The sequence below is a fragment of the Haemaphysalis longicornis genome, unplaced genomic scaffold (genome assembly GCF_048455015.1).
Source record: "Haemaphysalis longicornis isolate Haplotype H1 unplaced genomic scaffold, Haemaphysalis longicornis Haplotype H1 scaffold_2, whole genome shotgun sequence".
NCBI classification, from domain to species: domain Eukaryota; kingdom Metazoa; phylum Arthropoda; class Arachnida; order Ixodida; family Ixodidae; genus Haemaphysalis; species Haemaphysalis longicornis.
Window position 1 is genome coordinate 126,827,081 of NW_027526295.1, and position 26,268 is coordinate 126,853,348.

The window sequence follows — 26,268 nt, forward strand, 5'->3', positions numbered from 1 at the left end:
AGCGCAGAAGAGTTGATAGAACCCTGTTCTACTGGAAGGAATAGCCGATAGGCAGCAGGCAGGGAGTTGGCAGCGGAAGTTGCCATGGAAACAATTTTGTACATCCAGCAGACATGCAATGATACACTGCTAAAACTCGGTTACAAGTTTTGTTTGAATAAAAGGTTTACAGAAGACCGATATCCGTTTCTCGTTTTCATAAAATCTGCGTATGTTTAAATGGGGTGTGTTTGCCCAAGGAAGCAGAGGAATAGAGACCGTTAACACGAAGAAACTGCTTACACCAGCGACCCTCAAAACTTGATAAAAAGGAGCTTCACGCACTTCTTGTTGTGTGTTTGATTTTTGGATTTTTGGAGATAGCCCGGCACTTTGAGAAATCCAAGAATGAAACTGTGTTTTGAAACTTTGGGAGGTAAACATGTTACAAGGTATTTACTCACGACATTGTACTGCGGGTGTTATAGAAACATTATAAATAAGATTTCACGAAATCTAGCCTAGGAAATGAAGTGAATGTGTTCAAAGTATATGTCCGTTGCGCGAGTTGCCTTGTTTGAAAAGGTGAAGTATAAATGTCACGTATCATTTGACTACAAATAAATGCCTGACAACTGTTGCAAAATGCACCGGTCCTATTATACGTTTGCTACTGTGTGCTTAGGTCACATTCTATTCAGAACCCGTTTCAACTTCTACTGTCCAATTAAAGCACACGTATTTCGCTTGCTAACGACATAATAATTGACGGCATGCTATTGAAAGTTATTTGACTACAAGGTGCTGTAAACAACGTTTGTGCGTGCATGAATACTATAACGCCGCTTACGACTACATCTGCCGCTTTGCGTTCAGAACAGATTTTTATGCTCACATCAAAACCCCGTATGGCGAACAAACACAACTAACAGTAAGAAGACACAAAGCAATGGCCTCTTTTCTATCCCTTTATGTCTCGTGCCAGTGGCGTTCGGAAACCCCTTTTAATGAGGCTCTGAAAGAGGCTTCACCGACACATGGGTGTTCACATTTTCAGGTAAATAAATATTGTAGTAATCACCTGCCTAAAACATTTTGCTAAAGCGACAAGTATTAGTGGAGTTATTGCAAATCAAAGAGCGCATTTTCACCTGCGCCGTCATCCTCCGTAGTTTCGTCCCCCTCCCCGAGCCGCGCAAGCGTGACTGCCCAAAATGCCTCGCTTCTCGTGATGACCGCAAGAACATCCGGTGGCGCGCGTCGTCTGCTACTGCTAGAGTTCCCCTAGGGGAGCAGAGTTGCGCGTCCATCCGCCATCTTGAGTTCCAGGTCGTGCGGGAAGCCACCCTTCTCGAGTGAAAAAGCTAGCTACTGCGATGCTCTCCACCGCAGCGCCGCTTTCGACTGGGGCCCTCGGACTTTCTGCATTCTGCTTGGGCCGATTTTTATCATTATGCTTATGAATCCTGCACTCCGCTCACGTCTGGAAAAGCTGATGGAAGAAGTGGGGCGGGACTTTTACGCTTCCATACCGCACCGAAAGATCACGCGGAAAGAGAGCAATCCTGAAAACGCGCGTTCGCGGCGACGGCATATGGTAGAGTCAAGGTGAGAGAGAGAGAAAAGACCTTTATTCGGCCGAAGTTACAGACCGAGCATGTCCACCGCCTGGGCGACCAGTCTGCGCTGTTCTTCTTTTCCTTCAGAGCCAAGCCAGTCGGTCCAGGTGGTGATGGAAAGGGATGGGGAGGGATAGGAGTCGGATAGCTGAGCCACCGGGCAGTAGAATAAGCAATGAGGTAAATCAGCGTAGGCAGTGGGGCAGTTGGGACAACAGGGGTCAGACCTATAGCGATAGAGGAAAAGGCGGGAGAGAGTGATCAGGGCATTCATTTGGATGTGCCGGAGGAGTCGAGCCTCCGTTACGGTGAGTGATGGGTGAGGAGGCGGGTAGAGGCGTTTGTCAAGACGGAGATGGAGGTAGACCTCTTTGATGGTACGTCGAAGGGAGAGCCTCGCACCGTCCTCCGAGGGCCCGGGCCAGGGGATCAACGGTGCCCGATGAAGAGTTTCGCAGGCGAGTTGATGCGCCAACTCATTGCCGTCAATCCCGGAATGTCCCAGGACCCAACGGAGGAAAACGATGGATGGCTGTAGAGCGGAGACCGCTCGTTCGACCTCCTGTTGAAGGATAGAAGGTAGTGAGCAATTTTGTATCTGTATAATAGCGGCGTGAGAGTCAGAAAAGACTGTGTATTCGGGGACGGGGGGGAGAGAAGCAAAGGACTGAAGGGCATGGGCAATGGCGAGAACCTCAAGAGACTTTGCTTCCGGAGGGGGGAAGGTACGGGCCGCTAGTGTTGGTTTCTACTTCAGCAAGGTGAAGGTGGTACAGAATGTAACCACGCGAGCCTCGAGGCGCCACAAAGGAGGCATCTGTGTAAGCAATTCCCTGGGTTGCGAAAAGAAGAGAAGGATGCTGCGCGGCCGCATGACGACGACCTGCATGAAGGACAGGGGACATGTTTGACGGGAGAGGGAGAATACGAAGGTTGGGCGCCGAATTTGCGTCGGGAGGGGTAATGGGGGAGACGGGAATCGGAGATATACCCGCCTGAACCAGTAACCATTGACCTTGACGGGTAAGGGAGAGCCGAGAAATCTGGGAATCTCGATGGAGATTGAGGAGAGAGTGAAGGGAATGAAAGAGGCCCGTGGCAAAAAGTTTATCTGTAGAATTGGTGATAGGGAGGTTCAGTGCTGCTTTGTAGAGTCCCACCAAGGCGGTCTCAAGGGTATTGACTTGAGTGTTGGTGAAGGAGATGTAAGGGATAAAGTATAAGAACTTGTTGAGCGCGAGGGCGTGAGCAACCCTGCAGGCATTAGCTTCGTGAAGACCCGCCCGTCGAGTGACCACACGACGTAGAAGGTGGGTTACCGAGTGGCAGGTCGCGACGGCGCTGTGTAGGGCTTGTATGTTCTTGGCTGCATACAAATGAAAACCAAGAACCTTGCATTTGGTGACGACAGGAATGGGAGAACCAGAAATATGGAGAGAGATGAGGGAATTGTGGGCACGCTGGTAAGAGGAACGGTTGAGAAGGAGAAGCTCGGACTTTTCCGGAGCAGGGGAAAGGCCAACAGCGGTGAGAACCGAGTCGATGAGATCCAAGCCACGTTGCAGGGTGCTCTGCACATGGCCCGGAGAGCCAGATGAACGCCAAAGGGTGATGTCGTCGGCGTAAGAAATGTGATGAAGATCAGGGATTTTAGATAGTTGGGAAGCCAGAGGAGTCATAGCAATATTGAAAAGGGTGAGGGAAAGAACAGCACCCTGAGGAGTGCCTCGAGTGATGTGGGGGGGGGGGGGGTCGGATAGATGAGAGTCGACTTGAAAGCGAGCCACTCGGTGAGAGAGGAAGGAGCGGAGATAGGAGTACATGCGGGAGCCGCAAGACAATGCGGCAAGCTGTCCCAGAATTTGGTCATGGAACACACCGTCAAAGGCTTTACGGACATCGACGGTCACCAGAGCGTGGATTCGGGTGGGGGTGGAAGAGAGAAAGGTGTGCTGGAGAAGCAAAAACATATCCTGAGCACCGACACGGCGACGGAATCCGATGAGAGAATGAGGCAAGAAGTCCCTCTTTTCGAGAAATTCAGAGAGGCTAGTCAGAGCCATACGCTCAAGGGTTTTACCAACGCATGACGTTGATGATATAGGCCGAAGGTTAGCGATGGAAGGAGGTTTTCCAGGTTTGGAAATCATGGTAATAAGGGAAGACGTCCAGGAGCTAGGTAGGCTGCCACTGTCCCAAGCTTGATTAAAAATCTGGAGGAGCAACTCTTTCGCATTGTCGGGGAGGTTGCGGAGAGCCGTATATGTGATGGTGTCTTCTCCAGGAGCAGAACGCTTAGCATTTCCAACCAGGGCCGCCTCGAGTTCCCGGAGAGTGAAATGGCGGTCCAGATCAGAACTAGGTTCACCTGAGTAGTACATATAGCTAGGAGTAAGAGGGGGCGGGAGATAAAGAGAGGCTAGTTGGTTGAAGAGGTCGGAGGCTGTTCCTTGAGCAAGAGCTTTAGCTAAAGTTGGAGCAAGCGTGGGCTTAGTGCCTAGGAGAGATTTAAAAAGAGACCATTTCGATTGTGAGTGCAAAGCAGAGTCAAGATTTTCGCATAGAGCACTCCATCGAGAATGTTCGAGGGAAGCGCAGTGGGCAACAATCTCGTCTCGTAGAGCAGCGATTCTGGAAGCGAGCTGAGTATTTTGGGGTTGGGAACGGAAGGAGCGCTGCAGTCGTTTACGCCGGCGCCATAAACGGAGAAAGTGAGGGTCAGGGTCTTGGATTGGATGACGGATGCGAGCACGATGACTGCTGCTCGAAAGCGCAGCGACAATGCCGGACGTCCAGTTCTCATACGACTCAAAAGAGTGGGAGGCCAGAGCCGTGCGGAAGGCGTCCCAGTCAATGGGAGTGACGAGGCGACGTCGCGGGATGTGGGAAACGGATATGGAAAGATGAATCAGAAAATGGTCCCTGAGGAGGTTTTGTGACCCGCCACTGAACTGAAAGGGGCCCCCGAGAGAAAGTAAGGTCGGGTGTCATGGGCCGCTGTGAGGTAGTTCTGGCTCTGGTAGGGGAGCCCGGAGTATTAAGAAGGGTTAAGTGGCGTTCCTGTACAAGACAGTGGAGAAGGCGGCCAGGTTTGAGGGTCTGCGGGTAGCCCCAAAGAGTGTGAGGTGCATCGAAGTCACCCCCAAGGATTAAATTGGTGGTGGACGGAAGTGAGTGCAGGAACTTGCCTAGCGCACTGAATAAAGAGGAAGTTACAGGCGGGTTGTAGAAAGAGAGAAGGGCCAGTGAGATTTTAGAAGGATCATAATAGACCACGCCGACTAAATATTTGAGAAGGGTACAGGGTATGTCCAGTGGTTCCACGAGCATGTCACCACGCACATAAATGGATGCTAGCGGCGTGCTTGTAGCGGCATGATGGGCGCGGTAACCTGGGATGGCACTAGTGGCACGGGCCTCTAGTATCAAAAGAAAATGAGGGAGAAAATGGCGGTTAAGGAGGTACTGATGGAGAGGCGTCTTATTATTGCGTAAGTTTCGGCAGTTCCACTGCACTACCTCCACACCCTCAGCACTGGACATCTAGGTAGCGGTGGATGTAGAAGGACGGTCCTTTTTCTTAGCCGGGGGGGGGGAGTGATTCTTGTAAAGAAATAGCAATGGAACCAAAGGACTTAAGTTGCTCGGATTGGGCATTCAGCGCGGTAAGAACTTTGAGGATAGAGGTTTCGAGCTTAACCAATCGAGTGTGCTGGGCGGTGGACGTGCTTTCGACTAAGTCTGCCAAAGGCATGAGTTGGGTTGCAGAGGGAGCTGTGGTGAACGTGGCAAGGTGCTGATTGAGCTGCGCAAGTTGGGAGGTAAGACAGGTGGTGGTTGCTTGGAGTGTTTTGGTGAGAGACTGAATCTGCTGTTGCAATTCCTGGGAAACGCGCTGCTGCTCACGCAGCTGGCGTTCGAGCATCCCGAGTCGGAGGTCGAAAGAGTGACGGTTCTCCTCATTCAAGGACGGTGAGGGTGTAGCATTTGAGGAAGCGGGCGGTGGCACCGACGGTCCTTTCAGTTTAGCAGCGTACGAGCCCGGTTGGGATGTGACCGGTGAGTCAGATGCAGGTTTAGAGGACGGAAGGAAAGGGGTGTCCTGCGTGACCCGGAGCAAAGCTTTGCGGCGTTCAAACGCAGCTTTAGCACATGCACGTTGCTTTTCGAGGAGGAAGGGGCAGGTAGGGTCAAGAGAGGGGTGAGTGTTCACCTTGCAATGAATGCACCAGGGCTGAAAGCATACGTGGGTGCTAGGGTCAGGTGGTAGAGGGGCAGCACAACGGCTGCACTTGGCGGGAGCACAATGCTGCGGGCACTGGTGAGCCCGGTGTCCCAGAGCGAGACAGCAGGTGCATGTGGGAGGTTTAGGCTTGTGGGGACGACACCGAAAAGCAACACGTTTGAAATATACGAAGCGGGGGATTACGGTGCCAGCAAAAGTAATGAGAACTGATTGGGTGCTACCCATCATGCGTGCAGCAAGAATATCAGTGGTATACGACTCTATTCCTGCATAATCTGAGGAGGAGTGAAATGGCCGCCGACGTTATGGATGACACCAAGGCACGAGATGGGAGGGCTGCGAGCATAAGGTTTGATGGTGATGGTCTTACCATGAAGCCGAACGTGAGAGAGAGAGAGAGTAGGAGGTGAGCGGTAAGGGGGGAGTGAGTTTTAAGAAACACAAGGCTCTGAGTGGGCTTCGCCTGGAGGGTGACTTCTTCACTTGTCTGGGAGGAAAGTTGTGCAGCGGAGGCAATAGCGGTGAGCAAGTAGTACAGAGGTAGCTTGGGAGTAAGGGTGCCTGGAGGAAGTTGGATGCCGACAGTGATCAGTTCGGTGCGGGATCGGGCGGTGGAAGCGGGTTTACGGCCGGAGCCAACAGTGGTCCAGGCGTTTTCCGAAGATTGCGTTGTAGCGTCATCTCCTGGCGGCTGAGTGAGATCCATTTCGGCCGACGCGTCTTCAGTCGGAGGCACGGCGGGCTTAATGGAATGTTCTCGTCTATCATAGGAGGAGGCAGCACTACGTAAGGACTGGGTAACGGAACACACGGTAGAAGGTGTAGCTATGAAAGGTCCAGTACCAGCGGCAGCGTCCAGCGGCGACGCGGTTGTTGGGGGAGGAGGGCTCATGACTTGTTCCGCGGCCAAGGTCATCGTCGGAGACGCTATGGCGATGCAATCTGCTGTGAGGAACGCAGACGCCCACAACGGGGCCGTCGGCCCTGCGCTGTCGGCGCCACTCACAGCGTTCGGAGCAGGCATCGCGGCGTTTGCAGAGACGACTTCAAGATTTTGGCTTGCGGGGTCGGCCATAGGACTGAGTGCGATGGGAGAAGGTGCAGCAGCATCGGATGCCGGAGGTTGGAAGAACGGCGAAGCGTCGGTGGTGATCGGCTGTAGGGGCCTGGTGCTGTCTTGCATTCCCGGAGTGCCAGGGCGACGCTGTAGTCTTAGCGAGGCGACGCGGTGCTTCGGACTTTTGAATGGGCCTGGGTGGCCACCCCGTCGTCGGACCGGGACCCCGATGGTGGCTGGATGATCCTGAAGGCTTCGTGAAACGAAGGGTAATAACTGCGCTGGCGTGCAAGACCCTCAGCAAAAGCCGGGGCAAAGAAAAACGGAGCACGATATGCGGCTATAAAACCTGGACTGCGCCACCTAGCGGCCAGAGTCAAGGACAATTGAAATACGAATCGTGGAACGCACGGCCAAAGATACCCGTGCCATCACCTGACGGCGCCCGTCGAAAAGAGACCGACATCCGCAGTAGGGGTTTCGGGAGAAAGGGTGCGTGTCCCACGGCGATATGTTGCCCTCTCCTCGCTCGCACGTTTGCCTTGTCACGCTTGCGCACTTGACTGTTGCGAGTTACCGCCGTGTCGTCTATGTTTTCTCTACTTTCATCCCTGTTTTGTGAGAGCTTCCACCTTCAAGATGAATCGCTTCAACGTTGTTAGTGTGAGCATGTACATGCGTTCCGAACCGACGTCAGTTTATGCGCTCGTTCGCGCCAATGTCAAGCGTGGTGGTGTTTTGGTAGCGTCATTCATGCACGTCCACAGGCAGTTGTAGCATTCGATTCCACTTTTCCGAATGGTTCGAAACATTTATAACTGTAAAAAAAGCTGCCGAAGGGTTGCACGGTACGTAACAAGGACTATTTCATAGGGCGTTGTGCATTGCTTCCTTCGCGCTCCTGCCGCCCTCCCTACTCTTTCGTTCCGGGAAGCTTATACGTGACCCTATGTTTACACAACTACTACGCAAGTACACCATAACAGATAATACGGGCGGTATCGGAAGAGTAGTCCGACTTTTGGGGCCCTGTGTGCTTGCCCCCTTTTTCAATTGTGTATATGATTACGCAAAAAATTATTCCCGCATGTTTTCCCCCTGATAGACTGGAGCCCATTTTTGCCCTATAAAACCTGTTCGTTCATTTTTTACGTACTAATTTCTCTAAATTTCGATATGTCGATGGTTTGATTTCTGGCCGTGGCCGTACATCCCCCCACCCCAATCGTACCTTGTGTGTTGTTTAAGTGGTTGGGATAAAACTACGCTTACTCTATATAGAGACGTACCAGCTCTGTGAAATACCGACATCCTTTGTGAAATACGCACACTGCGCGGGATTTGAACCCGCGACTTTGATTTAGTTAGCGTGAGGCTTTAGTTCACTGCGTTACGACACAACCGGAGATCCTTTTGAAATAACCTGTATAGTACTACATTTATACCCAACCTTTGTGTCACATTTATGTTTCCATCTGATTTCAAGGATTCTTGGCTGGTTAAACGAACATTTCTTGAATAAGAGTGGCGAAGTAGGGTTTCATGAAGCCTCCCGTATAGCTGACCTTCAGGAAGCTGTTTCGGCTGCGGCTCTGATTTCACCCTGTGTGAATAGTGATCACCGTGTTCTTGTTTTACTCGTTACGCTAGAAACTTTCATCGAAACTGATTCTTGATTTCTTATTAAACATTCTGTAACTCCTCTTCTTGCTTTAACTGAGCTCATAATTTCTGCAAGCATTCCAGGTCCCACAGGAATATGCAGGTTGCAATTTCGGGAAACTGATTATCGCCAAAGCGAACGGCTGAAGCATGGCAAGCCGAATTACGGATTGCATAAACGCTAGTGTTAATTTATACGAATTTCACGAACCTTAATATGTTTATTACACTCTGGGAATTCCAAAAAGAGAGATGCATTCATTACGGCACGAATGTTGTTGGGGTGCGCCTGTTTTCGCTTCTAGATCGGTTCCCGGCGTCCGTTCGCCCAATCGGTATTGTCGGCTTCTGCGGCCAGCGAGCCAGTCGCACCACGCGGACTTTGGACGGGCCGACATGTTTGTGTCGCCGTGGGCGTCTAGTGACAAGGCGCTCTGCGAACTCGCAAGTCGGCGTTGCCGTCACATCGTCGTTGTGTTGGCCTAGCCAATGCGCCTAAACGAGAAGCGTGGTAATATATTAAAAAAGATAATTATGGACGAACAGCGTTAAGCGTTAAGGAGAATAGATGACGTGCATTCGGGTAGATGGCGGAGCCCAAAAAACTGTAGGAAAGGGTGGGCACGCTGCAAAAAACTTGCCAACGAGAGCGTGAGCTTTCCGTTGCCCTTAAAAATGGTATACTTGGCACAGATGACGCTGAACACCCAACCTAAAGATTGGGCTAGTTCATTTAGTGTGCTCAAAACGCCTTTCAGGGCCCCTTTAACAGCGAAGCCGTTCTTGGTCGACCCTGAATGGGACAAAATGTGGCAACACGGTCGAAGCGACGTGGGGAGGGTATAGGCAGTGGGGAGGACAGCAAGCTCCAAACACACATGCAGCAAGTTTACAGAATGTGTCAAGGAGACACGTATGCAGGCAACGCTTTTCTAAACTAATATATCTGCTGGCAATGTTTATACTTGGGAACATTTTTAAGCAAATGAAAACATTACACATTTTTGAGGTGATACATCAACGCACAAGCGATATTTGGATTGTTGTTTTATTTAAACATACATGGCTGCTTGATCTTTATTAAAAATAAAAACATATGCGGTAAAAATCACTCACGGCGCCTTCTGGCGGCAGTCTCTAAGCACAAAAATAAAAAGAAGTTCCAGCATATGGCGCGAGCAGTGCAACACGGCAAAAATGAATTGGAGTTAATGGGAGTCAATCTGCAGGCTTTGAGGAATGTATAAACTTTAGCCTTGCAATTAGGGAATGCCAGGAAGCTTCGCGGTTAACTTAAATGTTCGAAGGGTTACTTCCGTCAAGCTGGGTGAGTTTGTCTGTACGAATTCGGTGGCTTAAGATACACTTGCTTCCCTCTACTTTGTGGCAAATCTCTATTTCGTTTGCCCGGGTAAAAGCAATGGCGAAAGTTGACGCCGCAGTTGGCACCCCTGGCAAAGTTCGCTGGCCTAGTTCATGAAACTTAATTCCAATGTGCGTAAAGGCTGATGAGAGTGCGCCTTTGAAGAATTCCCGCTTTCTCTACCGCCCCAATAACTGATGGCGGCTACGTTCAGCGCACGATAACTCCTAACTGACAACAATCGCTCGACACTCGTTTGAAAGCCTTGACGCCGCACTGCATCTAAAACTGGAAATAGAATTCTAGCTTCAGTCAGTGACTGCCTTCAAGTTTAGTATGATTACCTTCTGTAGAGTCAGCATTAACGTTATTCAACCAATACTTTTCCATTACGGATTGATCAGTATTATTACTTTGCTTTTTCCCTGGGGGTATGTTAATTCCGAGTGTGTCGGTTTGCGACCCTGATCATTTTAAAACCAGGTTTATAAGGGATAATAGCTTCACTGTTCATCACTATGGGGAAAACGCATTTCTATAGCCGGCGAGATATAGCTACATGTTTCCGACCCCACAGGCTCGTAGCTGTATATTGCTCCGTAGCCAACTCAAGTAGAATTTATTGCTGTGGGTCTCCAGCTTCTGCTCACAACGATTTTTAACGGCAGGCTTAATTTGGCAAAATAATCCCACGTGTAACAGTAAACTATTGTATACGGCTGTACACAAGAGCGTTTGCGGCTGCCTATCTTAGCTCTATGGCAAACACTTTCCTATAGCTGACGAAAAGCAGCTGAATGGTCTGAAGTATACAGAAATAACAGCCAGCTATAGTTAGCCGAGCAAGTTTTTGTCGGGCTGGCGTACAAAATGTTTGACGCACGCGTTTATTTTGCCGTCTTGTGTGATGCAAATGTCCGTTCTTCAGCCATCTGAAGAGAATAATGCAGTTAAAAGGTCTAGCCTGCGATACATGAAAGACTTCAATAGCTTGCTATAGCATATTTATGCATTTATGCATTTATGTATGTTTCTGCATGGGTGCCCGTAGACCTTTCTTCTGTGGGAAGGAACAGAGCACATCAAACCTGCATGAATAAACATATCGTTGAAAACTGTGATCTAGCTTCCATCTTCCTTTTGGGCGACTTTTCTATGAAATCCATTGGATGACACGTGATCGCTTACCCATGTTTCTAACGATAACAATACAATGCGGAATTTTTGGCAGAATAATGTGATGGTTCGGGCCCCGAACGCAGTATTTTGACATTTAAAAAGCACACAGCAGGCGTGCAGCTGTAACAGAATAACCCATCGAATGAAGGCTGGTTAAAAGCAACGTCTACAGTTTGATAGCGCGGGAATATTGCTTCCTAAACAAATATTCAATCGCTATGCTGTACATGTCGAGAAACGGTTTCAGAGCCCACAACGGTAAGTCACGCCTTCCTGGCTTCCCAAGGATGCGTCCCCTTACTCCCTTGACAGGAATTATAGACAACTGTGTTATCACTACATCTTCCCATATTTCTTCATGCATCTAGTAAAGACAATCCAGATATTGTGCCTCAATGTTACTCAGCCCAAAAAAGTAAGCCAATACCGCAGGAATTTCGCACTGAATTAAGTGCAGTTCACCATTCTACACCAGGCCCATGCCACTCCTGAACCAGCAATTACGCGGTTAATTATATCTCAAAGTTGCTTTAGTTTATATTACGCTATAAATTTAGGCTAAAACACGAACGGCTGTGTTCAAACTGTATAATCTCACTGGGAATCTCCAAGTACAGTATAAATACAACAATATTGGAAACAAATACCTATCTACTGCTTAACTCGGAAATTTTAAGGAATTGTTAAAAAAACGTATAAGATTTCTGTCTCTCGTAGCGGTCAGCTTTGCACATATAATTCGCCTGTTTCTCATAATATGGAATGCCTTGACAACCCTGTCAGCGCTTTGGTTGTGTAATTGTATATACATTTGCACTCTGCAAACACATCACCTCCCTGCTTCTGGAAAAGCGTAGGAACACACATTTGCTCTCTGTTTGCTATAATTTGTATTCCCATGGCGAAGGGCTTTGGCGATCCGCAGACCGTCTGCGAGAAAACGTATCCAAACAGAAATATTTCCCGTCTTGCATATATAAACGTGATTTCTGTGTGTAGAATAAAAGTTTTTATCTGGAGAAGATAGAAAATGTGGTTTCTTAAACAATAGAGCATTCCCAAAGAAGACGATCAACCAGAAGCTGCCATGAAATTAATTGTTTAAGTTATGACAGACTTTTCTTCGCCAATTGTGCATCGCTTAGGAGAGTGTCCTACAGAATGCGCCACGAAATGTATATCTCCTGTATAACAAAAAGATACACTGTTAATGCGGACGAGAAACTACGCTGTGTCTTGTCTTCCTTCATTTGTCACTTTGTGTATGTAACGACAACTTATATAGGTACTGCACCCACTGTCTTGCATAGGCTGTCCAGGGAGGTTGAAAATAAAAACATTTGTGTTATTGACCCGATATTTTAGGAACTGAATCGCACATATGTGAAATGGGTATTGTTGAATACAGTTAAACAGCTACCGGCTGTACATCAACGCTTTTGAAAAATCTTCACATCTACACAAACATGCACCGCTGTGAGAGGGGGTGGCGTATAAAAAGTCAGAAACCAAATTACGAAGTTTTTACGGTGAAAGAGAGAGAGAGAAAGCGAGACAAGGCTCTTTATTCGAGGAGTGAGCCGAGATGTGAGCCGGAATTTCGACACCGAAATACTGATTGACTGATTGTAGGGTTTAGCGCGCCGACGCAACGCAGGCGATGAGGTGCACCTTGGTGGAGGGTTCGGGAGTAATTTTGACCACCTGGGGATCTTTACCGTGCTCCGAAATCGCGTGCACATGGGTGCTTTTGCTTTTCGCTTCCATTAGAAAAGCGTCCGCCACGGCCGGGGATCCAACCCGCGACCTTGTGCTGAGCAGCGCAACGTCTTAGCCACTCAGCCACCGCGGAGGGTACACCGAGGTACTACTCATTGCGGGAAGGGGGAAGAGAGGAAATAACAGGTCCGATAGATTACAAGGAAAAAAGTCGATATGTATATCCGCCGCAGCTGGTGTCCTCCCTTGCTGGTGGATGAGCGCAGCTCACCCGGCGAAACACGGAACTGCTGCGCCGCACACTTCACAGCCGAAATTCTAGAATCTGGGTGTCCGGCACTGCACAGCACTCCGCGACAAAGGTTTTAGTATACCACACTGCAGACGCCGCATCAGCCAGTTATTTCCAGAAAGATGAGAAGGTGGCGGAAGGACTCCAGGTGGATGAAGGCGCGCCCTTGGAAAACAGGAAAGCCTCCGGGCCCGCCCTAGGGAGCACCAGCTGCTGGTAATCAATCGCAATTTTGCAACTGAGCCAACGTGGGGTGAGCAAAAGCATAGAAGGGGTTCCATAGTCTCCGGTTGTGGGCATTTCGCTCAGACGGGCGACTCCGTGCGTTCTTCTGGTAACGCCGGAATGGTGCGTCACAGCTTTTATCGTGTTTTTCTAAGGCGCGAACTATCCACAGGGACAAGACAAAGAAGGAGACGGCGACACAAAGAGCTTCTTTTCATCTGTGTCATTGTCCATAATTCGCCCTTTCCACAGCCGTGATGTCTCGTAACCTCTCCCAAAAGCACCCCTTGCTCTTCTCGCACAGGAGCTGAAGCCTTTCTGCACCCTTTTTATTGCTTTGGGTCTTTTCACTCTCTCGTAAAATCCAGCCCAACGTGTGTTCACAAAGGGGTATTGAAGACAAAACACCCCCTGGGGAGCTCACTCGGCTAAATTACAGCCACGAAAGGAGGTTTTGATAAAATAAACGCGACACTTACTGAACATTTAGACTTGCATGCTACGGTGACATAATCTAGCGATTAGTTACGTGATAGGGGCCAGGAGGAAAAACCTAATTCTTAGTGCGTTAACTGCAAATTAGAATTCAAGTGATGCTACCAAATAGACCTAGAAGTTCCACTTCAATACTCCAGGGATGTTTCTTGGCCGTGTCTTTGGTAGCTCGCCGCCAATTGCACACCCAAGACGCTGTGGCATCCTTAAAATATGCAGAAATGACTGAAGAACAGACACTACATGTTTCTTTAATATATATATAATAATAACAGCAGAGTGGCTTAGGGCAAGCTTTGTCCATCCCTCGCACGAAAAGAAAACAAAGCCTCAAGAAAAAAACGTCCTTAGTGAGGTCCCGGTAATCGAACGCGGGACATTTACGGCGTGAATCCTCCAACTTAACCACTGGACCCGACTGGTACGTGGTTATAAGTGGCGGGGAATAATAACATGTGGAGCTAATTGGACAGAAAAAAAAACGCATCCTGTTGTCAGAATAGAACCTGGGTCCCTTGCAGAACGAAACGGGCGCCTACCGAATTGAGCTTTGGTCTCTTGGCGGGTGCTAAGCATATCCTTCGAGTTCGCAGCGCGGGCGTTGGCTTTGGACATGGCTTCGGGTTCAAGCACGGGCTAACGCGGTCCACCTTGTGGGAGATATGAAAGCCTGCTGACAAAACCACCCGGGCCTGCCGGCCATGGAGAACATTCAGCGGCAAGTTCGGAAATAAACGTGGGCTGCAACAGCCGGATCTCCGACGAAAGGAGGGGGGCAACCAGCTCTGTTGTTTCTTCACCCATGCACCATTAGTGCAAGCAGCGGCAAATTTTTTTTTGAGTTTGTGCTAAAATTGCTATCATCGTCGTAGTGAAAAAAACAGTTTATATTGTGAGCTCGTTTCGCTTCTCAATGTCCTCGTTAAATGAAAAAAGGCCGGCGCCCTAGGGCTACGTTTTGCTTACGTTTCTTTTAAAGCTGCCTGGCATTTCTTTAGCGCTTGATAATGTGTACATGTAAGACATATGCGAGCTACGCTTCTTCGTTTACAATTGTTCTGAGGAAGTGCTTCAACTATAGGTGAGAACACTGAACGAAAGATTGATGCAGAGAGATAACCAGACATAGAAAAAAAATGTGTGGGTTCATGAAGGCCTATATAGAATATCGTCGTTTTAAAGTACACCAAAAACCCACAACAAGGCCATCGACGGAGCGTCCGAGGAGGCATCCACTACTGAGGATCATATGTCCCCCTCTGAGAGGCGAGGTATCTTGTCAGGCCTCGGGAGAGAGTAGCCATGCATCCAACCGAGGTCTGTCCCCGGTGGCGACGGGAGCTTGGAATGCGTAGCACCACTCTTGGACATCAGGCGTGACCGGGGCGTGCATCGCCGCTGGCCAGGAGTTTGCTTCGGTAGCTGGAGGAGCTATGGGTCCCTGCAGTATAAAAAGACTTACTGTGTCTCTTTTCCGTTGTTTAAACTCTTCTCCCTGTTTTCTCGCGCTGTACTGCAGCTACAGCTACTCATTTGGTATTCTCATGTGTACTTCCCTTTTTTACTTTCGTTTTGGGTTTGGGTAGCGTAAATGCAGCGTCTCGTAGGAGTTTTTTTCTTGGTTAACTTTGTAAGATTCTTACACACACGGACTTTATATGCTATTTTTGTTAACGTAACGACATTTTCTGGCACTGTATGTTTCCATTACGCTTTGTGCAAAATTAGTCTTTGCGGCCCGCTACAATAAAACAAATTCTTTACCAGGGACAAACCGCATGTTCTGTTTGCATTGAGTACACGGAATAATTTCGGTGGCTCAAAAAATATATTATTCAGGAGAAAACAAGTCAAAACGAACAAACAATAATTGTATGTAAAAGACATCACATTGCAGCCATGCAAACAATTTCAACCTTAGCCTTGCTTGCATAAAAAAATAAATGTTTAAAATCACGAGCCAACAACATTCATCTATATTCCTGCTCCGCATTTTTGTCAGATACAGAATACGAACCGTGGTTGCTGTACTGACATTTCTGGTGTGAAGTACAATGGAGGGAACAGCATAAAAAATGTGTGTGCGGAATTGCAACTTTGTACTTCGAGATATTTTAGCGCACAGAAGGTCTTCAGCTGTTATTCGAGCGAACTGTTTCAGGAGTGTTAGTAAAATGCAAAATCGGCAGTCCAGCAGACCTCGTTTAGTGCAATCTTAAGTGAAAAATAAGGGCTTGGCTTGACAACAACAGAAACTATTCAAGAACCCGCAGCTGTGAGTTAGAGCCTCCTGTTTTCGCAAGGATGTCACTTTTTACTTTGAGAGCATAAATTATAGACGACAAAAATTGAATCCAGCACTTACCAAGTTCACACTTGATAGTATTCCTTAATATTGGTGGCTGCTTCAAGGTTACCAATCCTAGCTGTACTGCAGGGTTCAAGACTGTCCAGCACTCACTTCCACACCCGGACTGCTACATTTCTCAATGAGGAAAGGCTAGGGAGACTGAAACGGAACGCTTCTCAAGGTGATGTCTGTTTATAAGAAGTTAAGCGCGCAGAACAACAGGACGAGTGGTGGACGAGTAGATGCCCGCGTGGACCGCCCCGTAGGATTCGTTTAAAACGGACAAGCACATGGTGTATTTTTCATCTTATCATGATTTGGCATGTTACTGATGTTGCACAAATCAGCAATAAATTGCAGAAATATTCGCCAGCCTGGCAGTTTTATTAACATATAATACTTCATACACATACCCACTCTCTTACTTAAAAAAAACACATAGCATTGCTCAGGGAAACATGCTTTTTGTGATATAGAAATATGCGTTGCACACAATTCGCCTTTTTATTCTCTAGAAAGGCTACGCCATAATCTCGGTACTTCGGCCCTAGGGTTTGCGAGCACACTTGCAACTCCGCAAATGGATTAACTGCTGTACTGGTGGCAATCGACAAGAGGGCAGTTGCGCGATCATTGCTTGCGCCAGTTAAAGTACTCATGGAGGGGTGCTTCGACAATGCACCACCTGATCGGCGAACAAACCTCTCCAACGAAAAACGCTTGAGGCTACACAAAAATGCAAAAGCGGTTGGGAATAGAAAAAAACTTTGTTTTTAACAGATTGCTTAAGCGCAACCTTACACGTGCCAATTTACAATTATGCTCAGCACGATTGAAAATCTGTCGTGTAAGTGACATCATTCGATGTACCCGGAATGTATTGAACAATAAACTGGTACGTAGGCGGCGGCTTGCTGCTTTGAAAATTGGTTTTAAGTGCATTGAGGTATGTGTTGGATCACCTATGCCGGGCACGTAATTAGATATTCGTGCGGGTATCTCGGGTTTTTTATTGCCAGCCCACTATTGTCGATGATGATAATTAAAGGCTCCCAACGTACGCAGTCAGTGCTCTTGATGGTGTTGAGAGAGTTAAAACTCCGTTCAATACGAAGGGTTGAGCGCCAACCAAAGACCCACCTGCATTCTTTCTACTGACTGCCGCTAGCAATATCAAATCATCGTTTCAACGTAGATGCCCCCCCCCCCCTTAGCCAAAGTGCCAAGTTGTACCACATAACCGGGTCCAATGTTCGCTTCGCCTTCAAGCAAGCATTAGCCGAAATTATATTTCTTCAAGAATTTGCATTAACGAATACACAGTTTTGTACAGTTTAAATTACCGGTTTTAACTCACTCCTCCCCCCCACACACACGAACACGCACACGCACATGCGCACACGCACTCACGTACGCACACACACACGCACACGCGCATGCACGCACATACACACACACATGCACACAAACACACACACGCACACACAGGAACTGTCACATCAAATATAAATGGCAGCGTCTGGATATGAGCCGACAAACATTTATTCGTGGGTCTGTAGAAGTATGGAAACAAATGGTCCGTAAACTTAATGCACTCCAGTGAGACACGTTGTACTTAATACCCAGGGATTATTTTTGTTCTGGCGCCATGGCCATTCGTACAGGGCTAGCCCGGCATCGCAGCCGGAGATGCGCTTTCAAGCAACCTTCCTTCCTCCCCGTGCGTGAGCAATGAGCAAGCGGCGTTGTTATGGTGCTGGTTGAAACAGGGTGGCTGTACGCACTGCCCTTCACCGTAACCACACTACCGACCACGCTATGAATCCGTGGACTCAGCCACCACTCCGGGAATTTTGGTGTCATTGCAGCCAGAACCCTTCACCTGAGCATACTGACAAGAATTGGCAGAAGGTCGTTTCTGGTTGCTCCAGTATTTGGGAACATGCCGTCCGACATAATCCTGGGAGCAGACTAGAACCTTTCGAATGACGTGCGGGTACGCATCGAACATGCTGGAAGTTTGAAGCCGTCCACCTATTTTCGGAGAGCTATTTTCTGCTATCATTGAGGTTGGACCAGCCTATCTCAATGCTTTGTCGCGTTCGCTCGATCACCACAAAACACGATTCGCAGATGACATGAGCCCTGGCCTTTATTTTGATGAGTGATAATTCGATTTTCCTAAAATGTTTCTTGTAAAGTTTTAAAAGCACTTCGCCATGCGAAGGTCCTGGATAAATTAAAAGTACGAACGTGTGCAACGACGGGTGGCCTAAATAAATTGACAAGGCGATAGCTGCAGAGGCTGTTCTTAAACAATACGTCTGAAATCCTTAAGGTCTATGTTACTTTTTCTTCTAATTTAATTGCAAGTGCCTAGTTCGGATAGACCTCTGTCATTTTTTGCCAAAAATGCTGAACACAAGGCTTTGCTGGAACCAGAATTTACCACTGATAAACTTGTGACGTATTGATCAAGCGAGTTTTCAGCCATTTTGGCACAACTTATTTGTTCAATATAATAAAAATTGGCTCAAAGCTCACCCTCATGGTGAACGCAGCGCCGTTGTTGAAGGGTGCCCCTACTCAACTTTCTTGGGTGGTCGATAACACGGTCTATATTAGACAACTGCAGCAATGGAGTTTATTGGCACTGAGCTTATTGCTTCCACTTGCCTGTGGTCAATAATTTGAGTTGCACACTTGGTCTTGCACCAGATATTTTGTGTTCAAACTGCCTTAAATGTACAAAAATAATATCCTCGAACACATTTCAAATGTTACTTCATGCATCGGTGGAACTTTGACTACCATTCAATGCAGTGAACAACACCACTTTTCGTGCAAAAACAATTTTTACGGAGCAATTACAAAAGTCTTCTAGATACAATATTAAGGTATCAGTTCCTTAGGAGATATCAAATATGTTATCACACGATATCAAATATGTTTTGTTAGAACCACAGCTGTATTATACAAGGCCTGTTTTTTTCTGAACCCACTATAGTGCAAAAAATTACACCTAACGCAGTCATTCACGGGAAAATTTCGTTCTATCACCCTTGTGTTCTGGTTGCTTCTGTTTAGATTACAATTGGTCTTATTTACGTGCAAATACGTGTGCGTTTGCATAATAAGACTAATCGGGCCGAGTAAATTTTAAACACTTTTAATGACTTCGCCAAGGGAAAATACTTTTTGCTTTTCATTGTGCGGCAGATGCACGGTGTAAATGGCAGCACTTCTTTTGAAGCATATATATGTTCTGAAGCACGACGCTGAACACAGCTTTAAATAAAAAGCTGGTGACATAAAATTGACACTTGCAAGTAACAATTGCTATGCGCTGACCACACCCAATATGTCATAATTAAAAATCATACACTGGTATTGCATTAAATACATATTTAGTACGCGCTGCATATTGTCACGAAGACAAGGACGATGCAGTTGTCTTGAATGAGAAACACGTTTATTGGAGCGAACTTGTGCTCCCCTAACAACTCAAAAGAATACACAGGCGGCGAAGCAGCGGTCAACAAAGTGACTTGCACAGGCGAGTGTCGTCGAATCGAATGCTCCGGCGTCCGCACTGCAGGCTTTTTATCTTTCGGCGCGCGTGGTTCTCGAAACGTCGATTCACATCGAGAACATAGTAGAGCCAAGAAGATTATTCTGGGCTGTTCACGTTAGATCAGAATGCTCTCCCTATCACAACAGATAGCACATGCGGCACAGAAAGAAAGAATGCAACACGTGCTTCCCTTGGCGCAGAGATAACACAGACCGGCGCAGCCGGGCGGTAAAAGCAAAACACAAATAAACAAACCCAATGTATGGTTCGCGGCAATATTCACCGCTAGGACTAGTTCCAGAGCAAGCCTTCGTGTTTATTCCGTTTATGTTGCAAAGGGGCACATCAAAATGATACAGACTCCTTACATCTGCAGGGCTGCAATTTCAGTGTTGAACTTCAGGAACATGAACGCAACAAGCAATTGAACGCCATCAGCTTTAGCCATCAACCTTTGTAGTGAAAGGGCTAGGCCCGCTATCTTCTTGGGCAGCCACTACAGCTGCAGTTCCGCACGACTTTGGTTCACTGCCTTCGAACCACGTACATTGTTTGGGACCTCTTTTGCGCACCTATATAGATATTTGCCTTCTTTTAAAATGACATGCGGTATATAACCAATAAGGTTTCACGCCTTGCCAAGTATTTGTATAGTGCAAACTCAGCCTGCCTAATACATCAGTATGGGTTTCGCTGTTGTGTGAGTACCTAGTGTTCGAACTGGGCATCCCACCGCCGTCACCAAGGTTATCCCAGCATCCCAGCTTGTCACCGATGTTGCGAATCGGCGATCTTGACGCTGTCACCGCTGTCGGGACTGGGCCCTCTCACCGCAGCCACCACTCTTGCGACAGGCCATCCGGGCGCAGTCACCGCTGTAGCGGCGTTTCCTTGCTCCGTCCGCTATCAACGCGACGCAGAGCAGAGGGATGAAGTTCTCGAGCCAACAAAAGTTGAAGTAAGATCTATATACAGTATGTACAAGGGTAAGCAAACGTTACATGCCTCGCCAAAAGGCGACAGCACCTCTCCACTCGGTGCCTCTGAATAGTGCTGCCGGAAAATGCCGACGACACCGCCACCGGGCGGGTTTTATACCCCCGGAAGTTCGTTGGAAGCCCGAGAAGGTTGAATCGCTCCAGTCAGGACTCTAGCTGGCCGAAGTTTTAAATCCGACGAATCGAAGGGAAGCGGTTGCGTCAGCCGAGCCGGCACGATGGGGAAAGGGAGGGCGACGCCCATGCTGTCTCCGCGACACCACCTCCAGGCAAGCAGCAGCATGTCGGTCGCTGGTCATTCACCCGATGCATGATTTGGCCGAGTCACCGTGACGCAAAAGGAGAGGTGACTCTGCCCCGCTGCATGTTTGAGCCCGTTGGTCAGGGGTGGTTTGGTCTTGTTTGGACGTGGCGTGAATCCGCCCGGCTGTCGGCGCGTCGCCCCGTGCAACGAATTTGGGCCGGGCGCTCTGGCACAACACTAGCTAGCCATTACTTAAGTGTGCTGACAAATGTTGTGAAGCACGACGCTGAACACAGCTTCAAATAAAAAGCTGCTGACATAAAATTGACACTTGCAAGTAACAATTGCTATGCGCTGACCACACCCATTATGTCATAATTAAAAATAATACACTGGTATTGCATTAAATACATATTTAGTACGCGCTGCATATTCACCGCTAGGACTAGTTTCAGAGCAAGCCTTCGTATTTATCCCGTTTTTGTTGCAAAGCGGTACATCAAAATGATAGACTCCTTACATCTGCAGTGCTGCAACCTTACAGTTCATGCAACCTGTTGTTAAAGTTGTACAAAAAGTACCTTGGCTTGTCGTGAAATGAAAACTTGCGGTATCCAGTACACAGCTAAAAATAAGAGGTTTTGGAATGTCAAAATTACGAAAATATTCGTAGAAAATTCAGAGGATTTTCTAGTAATTCATAGTATTTTTATGCCGCTTGTGCAGATTGTGAGTTCATTACTGACAGAGTTGGCTATGAGGTGTCAATGACGTTGAGTTTTTGTATTGTTGTTAAGTTTCCGTTTGTTTCTTTTCGAAAACAATATAATTCATATACTATCATATCAATTCGGTGCCGTTTTGTGGGTACTTATGTTTTCCTGCAGATTGAAGGCGGAGTGCAGCGTTACCGTATTTTTGCTTTTTTTTATTCCTATTTTCACGGTTCTTTGCCGGGGTTTTTAAGTTAAAGGGGCACTGACACAAATTTTTGAAGGCGAGATAACTTCGGAGATAGATTGGTGGGAACACATTTACATCATCTGCAAAATATCAGCGACGAATACAGCCTAGAACATATTTAAAATCAATTTTAAAGTGTGCGAAACGCAACCGAGCAGCCAGCAGAGGACCACGCGCAATCGACATCCCGAGGATATATTGTAAATAAACAACGTCCAAACACGTCACGAGTTTGTGTTTGCCGCTTTCGCACTGTCGGCGTTTTCCGCCGGCTCGCCCGGCTCGCCGCTCCAATCGGAGGGCCGGAGGGCGGAGCTTCTGCTCTCGAGAACGAACGACCCGATCGTTGGCGGCGGAGGCGCCGTGATTTCGTCAGCTCATCGGGCAGCTGGCCGTGAACAAAGTTCTACAGCGATTCCAGGCACTCTGTTTCTATTACTGTTTATTACCATTGGATGCGAAAACGCGCCGGAGGCACGAAAAGCCCACTGAGCTAACCGCACGGTCGCTGTGCAGACGGCGGCCACGGCCTCGAAGTGGCCCAGGCCGGCGCAGGTAACTCGAGTGATAGCTTGTTACCGCTGCACGAAATTGTCGCCAAGTCCCGACCATGGTGGCTTACATAAGAAAGGAGTTAATGATGCGATGGCGGGTTGCATTAAAAATTGTCATCTGCGCCGCTTACGAGAGCGGCACTCGAATATCCGCCGCAGTGCTAAGCCGAACACATCTGTAGGCGGACCTGTAGGCATACCGGCCGGCTGCTCCCAGCGCGCGTCTTGCCACCCACCGTCTCGAGCGTCGCGCGTCGTTCTTTAGCCGCGGTAGCATTTGCACTCGCAGCGCCTGCGTCACATCCCCGGTAGCTTTTTAATTAAGCGCCTCACGAGATCAGTACGTGGGGGCATTCGCAGAAACTGCCGTCGATTCGACAGTGCTACGGTGGCTCTGCTCTGTGATATCCCTCCGACGGTCACGTGGTCAGCTTTGTTCACACAAAATCCACAAAATCCATCGTTTCGCGGCACTCGCTGAAACCGAAACTGCGACTGGCCGCATTGAAAATGCCTCTAATTAAACAACCGTCGCACGCTGAAGCAAATGAGGTTTCTACAGGTTATAAGTAGGTCACTAGCTACTTATCGCAACTAAAAAAACAAGATGCAAAATTTTTGTGTCAGTGCCCCTTTAATTCTTCAGTGTGTGGAGGATATGTAAAGATGATTATTAGTTTTTTTTTTATTTTGCAATTCTTTTGTCAAATTTCAGTTTTTCTATTTTCCGAGTTCTGTTTACAAACTCTGTTCGGTTCTCCATTTACGCGATTATAAGGATTAAAGGCGTTACTTCCGCCAGTTATGCATTCCTTGCGAATGCACGGCGGTGCCGGGTTTCCTCATTTTTTTGTTATTCTTATTTATATTAGAACGTTCTTTAGTGGGATTTCTGCTTAGTATTTTGTTTAAGCAGAAGTTGTAAAACGTGCACATTTTTATTTCAAATACCAGTGTGTTTTTTCTATTTTTCTTGTTTTATATTTTCTGAAAACGTTGTTGTGCGAATTATCTCTGTTGACGTTATTATAATTGTTGAATGCGTTACCTCCACCAGATACCCATTTCTTTGGAATGCCATGATGTGCACAGTTCGCTCATTGTTTGTTATTTTTTCTTGTATCGAATGTTATTTCGCGGAAATTTTCATTTACCCTTCTGTTTTCGGAGGAGACCTACAAGATTCATATTTTCGATTTCGTGATACAATTTTCGTACATTCTCTTCTTCTTTTTCTTATTTGGTTGTTCTTCGAAAATTTGCTCTATCAAGTACATCCTTTTACGCTACTACAGATATTGCGCTTGTTGCTGCGCCAGTTATAGATTTTTTGTGGGATTTCAGTGCGTTACATGCAGCTGGCTGTTGAGGGCTCGGTAAAGATTGCTATTCATTTAAATGTATAACTTTTACTACCCAAACTGAATTAGGAACTATTACTTCTTAAAAGACTCATAACTACAAATATTCAACTCTCCTCAACACTGAATTTCATAGAAACATATTCAGAGTAAACTAGCATATTTTTCCCCTTATTATTCGAACGCTGCTTTATGAGGGCGTATACGCTTGGACTAAAAAAAAACCTGAAATAAAAAAAAATGAACTATAAGGTGGTGTTTTACGCTTCCTTCTTGCTATTGTGTCATATGGGCGATGTTGCAACCTGCACAACTCAGTCAGCCTGTATATAAGTCAGTCAGTCAGTCAATAAATCAATCAATCAATAAATCGATCAATCAATCAATCAATTATTCAACGCCCTCTCGAAATCACTTTTGCAGCTCAGAAGTTGCGAAAATATTTTCAGACAGCCAAGGACGCAGGTTTTCTTGAAAGAACGAACGTTTATTGGAGGGAACGTGTGCTCGGTAAATACTCACTTATAAATACAAGCGGTGAAGGAGCACTCGACGACGTGACGCGAGCAGACTGGCGTCAGCGAATTGCGCGCCGTGGCGTCTGCTTTGCGGGCATTCATATTTCGGACTGATTGCGTCTCGAAGCGCCGAATTACATCGAGGACAATGAAGATCAAAGAAGATTATTCTACTCTAGTAAGAACAGGGCAAAACACTCTCCCTGTCAAATGAGATAACCCATGCGGCATATAAATAAAGAATCGAACACGTGCTTCACATTGCACACAGATAACACAGCCGAGTGCGCCAGGTGGTAAAAACAAACAGGTAAGTAAAGAAACCAATTGTATGGTTCATAACAATGTTATTCTGTAGCTATCAGATTGTAAACCCTAAAATGTCTTTGTCGGTAAAATAAAACTTTTAATATACTTCAGCAAACTATTTTCCGAAACTTCATTTGTTACGTTGCAAGTATACCGACAGCCGCTAAGAATAAAAGAAACGCAACAAAAGGTTTTGTATAATTGAAAATTTCTCCGTGCTTGTCTTCGGACTAGTCATCGACATGTCTAAAAACGCGCTTCACGCTCGAACCAGCTACACACTCACTGAATATATGAATGTTTGAAGAGTAAAAAAAATTAAAAATCTTAATGCATGAACCACCAATGCTAATCCCGTTTTATTATAAAAACACTCCTTTGCTAAGTAACCTACCTTGACGCCAAAAAAAACGTAGAGATTTTAGTTCTGTTCATAAAGTGTCCCACACGGTGCCCGTCAGTGGTGTTTTTGGTGCAGTTTAATAACAATTTCACAGGGAGTGAGCATACACAATAGAGAACGTTAAGAGGGCTTCTGTATTTTAAAGAATTTTTTCCTGCAGGTTACTTAAACCAAATGTCTTTGTTTTAGATACGGGCGTTGTAACGTACAGAAAATAGGTGTAAAAAGTTGGGGCTGAGGTCCGATTGAGTACGAGCCGGGATCGCACGCCGGGAAGAAGAAATAGCAGTGGAGTTGGGGGTATCGAGGAGGCCTTTGCGAACAAGGGTCGCCGCGCGAGTGAAAAAAAAAAAAAAACATCTTTACGAAATGAGGTTTATCCACTGACGACCATAATGTACCAGCGAATATAAAAGGTGAAGGTGCGATGGGGCAAACAGGACGCTCCTGGCCAGTGGCGAGGTAGCGGAACAAGCTTTGACGGGTGGCGTCTACTCGGATTTTCAAGTGGGGGGAGGCGCGGCCGACAAGTTTTTCAAAAGCTCAACGGCAGATTAACAGAAGTTCCAACAACGCTTTCAAGAATGATGGAGCCCTGTATATTGCTTTACTTTGTGAATAAGTAGTGGGCCTTTTATATTTTGAGGTTTTGTTTCCTCAAGACATCGCACGGCGCTTCTGCCAAGCCCCGTTAGAATACACGTGAACAAAAGAGGTTCGTTTTTTGTTGAAGCGGGCACAATCACGAATGACTTTTTTTTATCTTTTGTCAAAGGCGGCAGCGTTTGCAGCTTCAAACGGTCGCAGAAGCGTGGAACACTTTTACTCTATTGAGCTTTAAAAAGCGTACGAACACTCTTTTTTCTTAAAAGGAAGTCTTGTCCCACTCTCGCTGACGTTTTAGAGAAGCCGTTGGAAATTTGCATGAACATACTACCAATTTTGTTACAATTTGTTACAACGCTAATACCACGGTAAAATATAATAAGATTAGCTTCTGCTCGGTTAGTAAAGAAACATTGGGAAAAACAGATATTCTAACCGCAATGTTTGCGCCAACACATAAAGAAAATTACAGCATCCACGGCTTGAGCTTTTAAAAATAAACTTGGCAACGACGAAAAGCGCTCATGTACATTACACAGTGGTTCTTCCACT

General features: G+C 47.0%; 1 protein-coding gene across 3 annotated transcripts in view; it reads left to right on the plus strand.

Moving 5' to 3' along the window:
- Positions 1–26,268, plus strand: part of LOC144169200 (uncharacterized) — a 75,406-nt gene that overhangs the window by 7,333 nt on the left and 41,805 nt on the right. For 2 of the 3 annotated variants that reach the window (XR_013322383.1, XM_077698240.1), the window contains exon 1: positions 11,226–11,363. The exons of the other annotated variant lie outside the window; for it this stretch is intronic. Coding sequence is in view for 1 of the 2 variants with exons in the window: in XM_077698240.1 (XP_077554366.1) it covers positions 11,324–11,363 (40 nt within the window). In the remaining variant the exon portion in view is untranslated. Of the gene's footprint in view, positions 1–11,225; positions 11,364–26,268 lie in introns of those variants that run through there. 3 annotated transcript variants of the gene reach the window in all.